Source organism: Chiloscyllium punctatum, chromosome 22 (assembly GCF_047496795.1).
Source record: "Chiloscyllium punctatum isolate Juve2018m chromosome 22, sChiPun1.3, whole genome shotgun sequence".
NCBI classification, from domain to species: domain Eukaryota; kingdom Metazoa; phylum Chordata; class Chondrichthyes; order Orectolobiformes; family Hemiscylliidae; genus Chiloscyllium; species Chiloscyllium punctatum.
The window spans coordinates 38,552,464-38,562,707 of NC_092760.1; the positions used below are offsets into that span (position 1 = coordinate 38,552,464).

Below are 10,244 nucleotides of genomic sequence, written 5' to 3' on the forward strand. Positions count from 1 at the left end.
GCCTAACCAATGTCCTGTACAGCTGCAACATGACTTCCCAACTCCCATACTCAATACTCTGACCAATAAAGGAAAGCATACCAAACGCCGCCTTCAACTATCCTATCTACCTGCGACTCCACTTTCAAGGAGCTATGAACCTGCACTCCAAGGTCTCTTTGTTCAGCAACTCTCCTTAGGACCTGACCGTTAAGTGTATAAGTCCTGCTAAGATTTGCTTTCCTAAAATGCAGCACCTCTTACTTATCTGAATTAAACTCCATCTGCCACTTTTCAGCCCGTTGGCCCATCTCGTACAGATCCTGTTGTAATCTGAAGTAACCCTCTTTGCTGTCCACTATACCTCCATTTTTGGTGTCATCTGCAAACTTACTAACTGTACCTCTTATGCTCGCATCCAAATAATTTATGTAAATGACAAAAAGTAGAGGGCTCAGCCCCGATCCTTGTGGCACTCCACTGGTCACAGGACTCCAGTCTGAAAAATGACCCTCCACCACCACGCTCTGTCCTCTGCCTTTTGAGCCAGTTCTGTATCCAAGTGGCTAGTTCTCCCTGTATTCCATGAGATCTAACCTTGCTAATCAGTGTCCCATAGGGAACCTTGTCAGACACCCTACTGAAGTCCATATAGATCACATCTACTACTCTGCCCTCATCAATCTTCTTTGTTACTTCTTAAAAAAACTCAATCAAGTTTGTGAGACATGATTTCCCATGCACAAAGCTATGTTGACTATCCCTAATCAGTCCTTGCCTTTCCAAATACATGTACATCCTGTCCCTCAGGATTCCCTCCAACTTGCCCACCACCGAGGTCAGGCTCACCGGTCTGTAGTTCCCTGGCTTGTCTTTACCGCCCTTCTTAAACAGTGGCACCACGTTTGCCAACCTCCAGTCTTCTGGCACCTCTTCTATGACTATCGATGATACAAATATCTCTACAAGAGGCCCAGCAATCCCTTCTCTAGCTTCCCACAGAGTTCTCTGGTATACCTGATCAGGTTCTGGGGATTTATCCACCTTTAACCGTTTCAAGGCATCCAACACTTCCTCCTCTGTAATCTGGACATTTTACAAGATGTCACCATCTGTTTCCCTACAGTCTATATCTTCCATATCCTTAACCAAACGCCTCAATTTCTTTAGTCATCCAGCATTCCCTACACCTACCAGCCTTCCCTTTCACCCTGACAGGAATATACTTTCTTTGGGCTCTTGTTATCTCATTTCTGAAGGCTTCCCGTTTTCCAGCCGTCCCTTTACTTGCGAACATCTGCCTCCAATCAGCTTTCAAAAGTTCTTGCCTAATACCATCAAAATTGGCCTTTCTCCAATTTAGAACTTCAACTTAACGAATAGAATTATGGTCGCTGGCCCCAAAGTGCTCCCCCACTGACACCTCAGTCACCTTATTTCCCAAGAGTAGGTCAAGTTTTGCACCTTCTCTAGTAGGTACATTCACATACTGAATCAGAAGATTGTTTTGTACACATTCCTCTCCATCTAAACACTATGGCAGTCACCGTCAATGTTTGGAAAGTTAAAATCCCCTACTATAACTGCCCTATTATTCTTACAGATAGCTGAGATCTCCTTACAAGTTTGTTTCTCAATTTCCCTCTGACTATTGGGAGTCAATAATACAATCCCAATTAGGTGACCATCCCTTGCTTATTTCTCAGTTCCACCCAAATAACTTCTCTGGATGTATTTCCGGGAATATCCTCCCTCCGCACAGCTGTAATGCTTATCAAAAATACCATTCCCCCTACACTCTCGCCTCCCTTTCTATCCTTCCTGTAGCATTTGTATCCTGGAACATTAAGCTGCCAGTCCTGCCCATCCCTGAGCCATGTTTCCATAATTGCTATGATATCCCAGTTCCATGTTCCTAACCATGCCCTGAGTTCATCTGCACTCCCTGTTAGGCCCCTTGCATTGAAATAAATGCAGTTTAACTTATTAGTCCTATCTTGTCCCTGCCTGCCCTGACTGTTTGACTCACTTCTGTTCTCAGCTGTACCCGTCTCGGATCAATCTCTTTCCTCACTATCTCCCTGGGTCCCACCCCCCCCCAACTTACTAGTTTAAATCCTCCCAAGCAGTTCTAGCAAATTTCCCTGCCAGTATATTAGTCCCCTTCCAATTTAGGTGCAATCCGTCCTTCTTGTACAGGTCACTTCTACCCCAAAAGAGATTCCAATGATCCAAAAAATGGGAATCCTTCTCCCATACACCAGCTCCTCAGCCATGCACCACGCATTCATCTGCTCTATCCTCCTATTCCTTCCCTCACTAGCTCGTAGCACTGGCAGTAATCCAGATATTACTACCCTTGAGGATGTCCTTTTTAAATTTCTGCCTAACTCTCTGTAATCTCCCTTCAGAATCTCAACCTTTTCCCTTCCTATGTCGTTGGTTCCAATGTGGACAATGACCTCCTGCTGGCCCCTCTCCCCCGTGAGAACATTCTGCACCCTCTCTGAGACATCCTTGATCCTGGCACCAGGAAAACATTCTGCTTTTCTCTGCTGGCCACAGAAACGTCTGTCTGTACCTCTGACTACAGAATCCCCTAACACAATTGATCTCTTGGAAGCTGACGTACTCCTTGTTGCATTAGAGCCAGTCTTCACTGGAGTCTTACTGATGATGATGCCTAATATTGTGACGAAATGACTGAAAACAAACTTTCCAGCTCAGCAAGCAAGCTTACAAGCTGAGCTACAAATCTTCTCAAAAATCGAAACCCATACAATTTCTTGGCTTCTCTGAATAATAATTCTCTGATGAGCTATATTAACTAGCCGTCACCAGATCTGGCACCACTTCTTCAAACATTATCTGACCTTGCTGTCCACTGCAGTATAACAGGGCCATCCTGAAGTGGAAAGATTCTCCGTCATCACTGTCCTCTCGAATCCCTTCTATCCCATCCATTCTTGCCCCTCAATAGCATGTGTAAATAGTTTACATTTTTTTTGTCTTTAAGCAGGCTAATTCCTTCATTTCCCTTGCCCACTTCACAAATACTCCTTTCAGATTCCATCTGCTCCAGCCCATTAAATAGCATTTATGTACATCACCTCAATACTCAGTTGCATCGAAGCTGCTACGAACTCTGAATGGAAGAATGAAGCTGACAACTACGTGTCATCAACCCAGACACCAGAAACAACAATGGAAAACATTCTGTAAAGTCCTTGCCAGCAACTGGGGGCTTACACCAAAATTAAAAGAGCTGTCCCACAGATTAATCATGCAACGACCTGATGTACTCAGAATCGTACCTCGTGTCACCATCCCTGGGATGCCCTGTTGCACTGGCAGGGCAGCCCCACCAGATGTGGTGCAATAGTGGTATACAGTCAGGAAGGAGTTGCAGTGCAAGTCCCGAATACTGATTCGGAACCCATGAAGTTTCGTGGCATCAGAGCAGGGAAACCTGTTGATTACCCGGTAGTTCGCCTCAACACTCTCCTTTGGGCTACTGTAAAATCTGTAATCCTCCAGCAGGAAGAAGGACCAACAGTGACATGGGCAGTGTTCCCTGGATGATGTACCTCCAAGCATCACCCGGAGTGGCTTGAAGACACCACTAAAGTCCTAAAGGGCAGCAGGCAATGAGGAACCCAACAAGAAGGAAAAGAAATAGCAGCACCAGGCATACTTAAAAATGGTGAAGCTAAAGCCCATAACTACTTGCATGTCAAATACTGGAGGCAGCATGTAGTAGACTGTGCTAAGTAATTGCACAACCGATGGATTAGATCTGTGCTGTATAGTTCTGCCATATCCAGTCACAAATGGTGGTGAACAATTAGACAACTAATCAGAAATGGGAGCTCCACAAATATGCCTAGCATATGGGTGCAAAAGTCAAGGCTGAAGCACTTACAGCCAGCCACGAGCCAAGTTGATCATACATCTTGGTCTCCTCCTGAGGTTTACAGCATCACACATGCTGATGAACCATCAGTTAGATTACTTGATACTAGCTCACAGATTTGTGCTCCAGAGCTAACTGCCCCAAGCCAGCTGCTCCAGCATTGGTAAAACACTGGTATCTACCCAACAGTGTGAAAAATTGCCCTCAGCTGGCACTGACAGAAGAGTAACTTGCTCACTGACTCTCAGTTTGGGTTCCAAAAAGTTCACTCATGAATGATGTAAGACCTCATTACAGCTCTGGTCCAAAAATGGACAGAAGAGCTGAACATTAGAGGTGAGAGTGGCAACCCTTGAGATTAAGGAAACATTTGACTGACCATCAAGGAGCCTAGCAAAACTGGAGTCATTGTGCATCTAGGGAAACTCTCAATGTAATTATGCCTAGCACAATGTAAGGTGGCTGTGGTTGCTGGATATAAATCATCTCAGTCTCCGGGCATCACTGCTGAAGTTCCTCAGGGTGGTGACTTGGGTCCGACAATTTCCAACTCCTTCGCACGATCAAGAAATGGGGATGTTCACTAACGATTGCATAATGTTTGGTATTGTTAACGACAACTCTGATTCTGAAGCAGTCCGTGTCCATATGTAGCAAGACCTGAACAACATCCACACTTGAGCTTGCGTGCCATTCATGCTAGTCAAGTGTTAACCAGTGAGAGTCTTCAACAAGATCAGTCAAGTCAGCATCCCTTGGTCAATTGCACAACCATAACTAAATTCCACACTTTCAACATCCATGGGTTACTATCAACCAGAAACTGAACCGGACTAGCCATGTAAATACTGTGGCTGGAGGAATTAGTCCTGGGTTGGGACTACTGCAGAGGGTGACTCTTTCTGATTTGCTCATGCATGTCCACCATTTACTTGGCACAACAGGAGAGTGATGAAATAAATGCTGTCCACTTACCTGGATGGGTTGAGCTCTCTAATAATACTTGTTGTTTGATGCCATGCAGTACAAATCAGCCCACTTGATTGGCACTTTGTGCATCCTCTTCAACATTTACTCTCTTTATCTCTGCACAGTGGCAGTCATGCGTACCATCTACAAGATGCACTGCAGCAACTCACCAAGGTGCTTCAACAGCACCTTCTAAACCTATAACCTTTACTAACTAAAAGGACAAAGCAACAGATGCATGGGAAGTTTCCCTCCCAAAACACACTACGTCCCGACTTAGAACTATATCACAGTTAGTGTCAAAAATCTGGAATTCCCTTTGTTACAGTGCTGTTGGTGTTGCTATATGTCCTGGCACTCCTCCAGTTTGAGAACGCAGCTCAATGCTTCCAGGGCTTTCAGGGATCAGCAATATCCACATTTCCTTGAACAAACCAGAAAAGCAAAAGAGCAAATAATCTAACTTTACTTATGGCCCCCATGTTTATTGATAATGTTCCTCTCCCTGGCTACTGCCTGCTTTATGAGCATGATCGTATGAGAGTCATTGCTTCCTCCAGCATGGAAGCAGACTCTTTAGTCCAACGCGTTTATGCTGACCAAGTTTGCTAAACTAAAACCAGCCATATTTGCTTGTGTTTGGCCCATATCTGTCTAAACCCTTCTTATTCATGTATCTATCAAATATCTTTTAAATGTTGTATCAGCAGCTACCACTTCCTCTGGCAGTTCATTCCTGATATGAACCACCATCTGTGAAAAAGTTGCCCTCAGGTCCCTTTAAATTGTTCTCTTCTCAGGTTAAAATTATGCCCTCTAGTTTTGCGTTACCCTACTCTAGAGAAAATGCTTTATCATTGCCCCTCATGACCGTATAAGCTTCTATAAGGTGTCCCCCCCCCCCCCCCCCCCACCCAAAAAAAAACCTCCTATGCTTTAGTGAGAAAAGTTCCAGCTTATCCAACCTCTCCTAATAAGTCAAAGCCTCAACATCCAGTAACATCCTGGAAAATCTTTTCTGCGTCATCTCCAATTTAATAATAATACAATTTGAAGTTAGAATCAGATCTGTTATAATCTTATTGAATACTGGAGTGGGCTAAAGGAGATGAATTGCCTATTCCTGTGCCTAATTTAAATATTTTCATACTCCATATGATTTCCTGAATCTGCCTGTCTTCCACAACTTTTGTGTTCAAATGTCTACCCAGGTATTTTTTATCCCTGGAGCATCAAATATCACAAGTGACATGTCTGGTTGTTGCTATGATCGTTATTTTTCATTCACCCTTTGCATCCTTTTATAATGCAACTAGGAGAAAGCAAAGACTGCAGATGCTGGAGAGTCAGAGTCGATAAACTGTGGCACTGGAAGAAGCACAGCAGGTCAGGCATCATCTGAGCAGCAAAAAGAGTCAACATTTGGGAGATGACCCTTCATCACGAAGGCTCATGCTTGAAACGTCAACTCTCCTGCTCCTCAGAAGCTGCCTGACCTGCTGTGCTTTTTCCAGTGCCACGCCTGATTGACCCATTCTTTGTATGCAAACACAGCACGTTTCATTATCTCTCTTTTCACCTTGAGGGGTCTACTCTTGCTTTATTCCACTCTATTAATCCAGTCATAACTGAAACTCAGATGAAGGGCTTTTGCCCGAACCATCGGTTTCGAAGCTACTTGGATGCTGCCTGAACTGCTGTGCTCTTCCAGCACCACAAATCCAGAACACTGCTGTCATCCCTTCCCACTCCACATTTTAAAGTTCTCATTGAATCAATCATTAGCCACATTTTGTTTTCTTTGTTCAACATGGGATCAGCTAAAAATGCATGTTGAAAATGCTCATTTCTACCACTTCATTATTTCTCTTAAATTGTCCCACAATGGAATGATTATCGAACATCAGATATTGAATGAGCAGCAATTTTTTTTTTCCCCATCTAATCATTGGGAAGACCCAAACTTCTGTTTTTGCTATTGATTCTATTCACATCTCCGGCTGAACGAGGCCATTATTATTTGCCACACTTTATCCAACTGTAAATTATCACAAGAAAAACTAATACTAAGTCAGTAATATCTAATTTTATGCTTGTCACTGCTGCAGCCTATTTATTATTGGATCCCTCCTATCATTTCTTTCTCCCTATCAAACCCAGGTACTCCAATATAATTCTGACTAGTCTGTCTTCCATCTGTCATAAATTTAACTCTGATCCAAAACTCAGTTTTCTTATCTTATATCAATCCAACTTGTCTATCACTTCCAACTTTGTTAACTTATACCGGTCTCTCAACATTTAAAAACTATAATCCTTAGAGTCTGTTCCTTCATCGCCTAGTCTGTGACATCTTCGCAACTCCAATCCTCCCTGCGACTGAATCTATCTGTCCCTTGGACTTTGCTGTGTTCAGCTACTCCCACTGTCACTGTTAGTGGGTGTTGTCTTCAAGCACTTGGAACTGTAGAATTCCCTAAGGTGTTCTCTGCATTTCAATGCCTTTTTTTTTACTGTAAGATCCATCTTAAAACCTACAACCTTGGTCAACCTTTTTGTTGCACTTCTCCCAAATTTATTTGGCTTGATATCCAGTATCCACCTATTCTAAGATGACTTTTTAGGGTGTTTTTACTGCAAAGGCACAATGTTAATTAAAATTGTGCATAAAGTGCCTTCTACATTCATTGAAACATTGCTGTTGCATTTCTACAACACAGAACAGTACTGTTGATGGCTGAGATTGGGATTCCTTCCCTTCCTTAGGATACAATTCCTGCATTGTTGGTGATATGAAAGGTTACCAACCTCAGTACAAGCCTCAGTAGAAATACATGGGGCTTTCGTTGTGTCACTGTCTCTGGGGCAGAATTGCTTAAGTTCATGTTCTACCTGTCCTTGAGGTATTATGACATCTCAAATTATGAAAATAACTTAATGGCAGTGTTCACCAATATTCCTTGCAACCATCACCATAAACTGGGATATTATGCTCTTGGGATGGAGTTCAGAAAAATGTAATAACAATAATCATGTTTGAAGCAAAGAGTTATTGAGCAGCTCTTTCGAGTTCATAGAATTCGAGCATGGGCAAGGGAGTTTTTGAATGAAGAGATAATCTATGAATTGAGTGATATGTCCAAGGTTTGAGGGATTCCATCACTCTTGAGAATTGCAAAAACTCTACAGAACACGTCATGTTTTCCTAATGCTAATATTTCTGAAAAGAAGTGAACTATTAACTTGAGCATTAATTTCTCCACCAGAAAATGATTTTATTAGGAGTATTCAGTTAATTGGTAAATAAAATTAATCTTAAAGTATAAATTTGGCTTTTTACAACACTGGATTTGGTTTTATAATCCACCCTGTTATTAAGAGCTCCATGTATTGAACCTCCTTTCTCTGCTCTCCATTTGGTATTCTAACATGCATCACCACTAAAAGCCAAATGGCTAGTTTGTCCCAATTCTTCTAACCTTTCCTGAGTGCTTCCTTTGGGATTCTTACTATCCAGACACTGAATAAGGTGTGTGCTGGAACTGCAAATAACACCCATACTGATAACCTTTCACATTTTCTGTCTTTTCCAGAAAGAATCCAACCAGCCTGCTGAATGCAAGCAGCAATAGGAGCGTGGTACCAAGAAAACACCACTGCCTAGAGACTGATGCCATGTGATAAAGTGTATCTAAAATACTCTTGTGCAGTTGAGGTGACACCCTCTCTCCTCCTCTCTCCCCCCTCCCCCCCACTGCAGCACAATCTTATTAAGCTAAACACTATGTTTTAAATGCATGGATTGCTCTTTAACTTCAAATTTTCTTTTCCTACTTTTGGCTTACTTTTACAGTGGAAAAATTACAAAAACCTCTACTTCAAAAATACAGAAGGGTTTCAGACTGTAAGGTCAAGCAAGCATGCACTCTGCAGCCTAAACACTGGTATTTTGAAATGTAGTGAGTGTTACACGCTTGTCACTTGCAAATAGGGGCAGCATTGCTCAGTGAGTCGGTAGTGATTTTCATGGACTTCTGAGGTGCATCTTTCCTGTGCTGCCCAATATTTGTGAGCAGCCACTTAGTTTATAGTTAAGCATTTCCTTTGCCATTAAGAATTATATTTAAACGCTTTCAGAAGCTTAATTTTTGACCCAATGTGACTGCGCTGTGGTCGTCATTACTATTGATTAAAACAGCAATGGTTAACAGAAATATATATGTACTGAGAGGCTGCTCTGAAATGTTGCGGCCACAAACTTATTTATTACCATTACACACAACTTACTAACCAGCACGTTGGGAAAAATAAAACAATCACCTGGGCACATTAGCTCCTGTTGCAGCCACTTTGTCTCCAGAAAAGATGCATATTAAGATGCTGTGAGAGTCATTGCCAGTTTCCTGTGGAAGTAAAATCTTTAACACAGATCAATTTTTTTTTATTTTTATTAATTGAGTGTCCAGCACACAGCACTGTGTCCAGGCATAGAGTGCTCCAGCCTTACCTTGTTCTACACAGTTGTAATGTACCTTAATATGCTGTTTTCAATTTGTACAGAATAGTCAGAGTATTCTAATAAAGTTGTGCAACATTAAATATGTGTTTCTGTTTTGATAAGTAATCTTGTCTGTTGCCATGTTCAATTTGCAACGGTAACTTTGGGTTAACATTTGAATTATCTATTGGACTATTTTTTTGTGGATTTAGCTCAATGTATTTCATTTTTAAAAATACAACATTACCCTCGGACACTTTGGGCTTGGTCAGACTGTGAGGGAATCAAAATGAAGTAACCATTTATTTCACCACACTCCCCCAAATCCGTCTAATGCAGAAATTTCTGTCAAAGAATTTGTTGACCTTGCTGCCAAGTGATTTATTTTCTATGATACTGTTTTATCTCTGAAGCAAAAACATCTTTGGTTTTGTGATATCCTATGACCACCTGCTAAGCAATGCATGTTCAGGACAGTGTCTTCATGTGTTTGTGATAATCAGCAGCATTTGAATTGCGTATTAACAGTCTTTAGCCTCATGCCCAGCATATACCCTATTTCTTGACCCCAATCAAGTCATTCTTTAATCGAACACTCCAGGAATTGTAGGCTGAGTCTGGTAAGTCAATTTAACAGGAATAATTGCAGCAGTCTTGTATTTGCCCATTCCCAGCTCCTGGATATAACCTTTGCTTTCTTCAGCCTGCCTGTTCTGAACTGATGAGTGATTAAGCTATGCTTTGTCTGGTTTCAATCAGTTTTAGTTTCCCCAGAGAGGTAAAGTTTTGGTTTCACTTTTCAGTTGAAGTGGGGTGTCCCAAAATCTGGGTCACAAGCCTACAAAGTGGAAGCAGGCCATTCAGCCCATCAAGTGCACTTCAACC

The 10,244-nt window shown here is 42.1% G+C and overlaps 1 protein-coding gene across 5 annotated transcripts in view; it reads left to right on the forward strand.

Moving 5' to 3' along the window:
- nap1l4b (nucleosome assembly protein 1-like 4b) overlaps positions 1–9,460 on the forward strand; it is a 121,651-nt gene extending 112,191 nt beyond the window's left edge. For all 5 annotated transcript variants that reach the window (XM_072592062.1, XM_072592061.1, XM_072592063.1 and 2 more), the window contains one exon: positions 8,455–9,460. Coding sequence is in view for 4 of the 5 variants with exons in the window: in XM_072592061.1 (XP_072448162.1) it covers positions 8,455–8,493 (39 nt within the window). In the remaining variant the exon portion in view is untranslated. The remainder of the gene's footprint in view (positions 1–8,454) is intronic.
- The last annotated feature ends 784 nt before the right edge of the window (positions 9,461–10,244 follow it).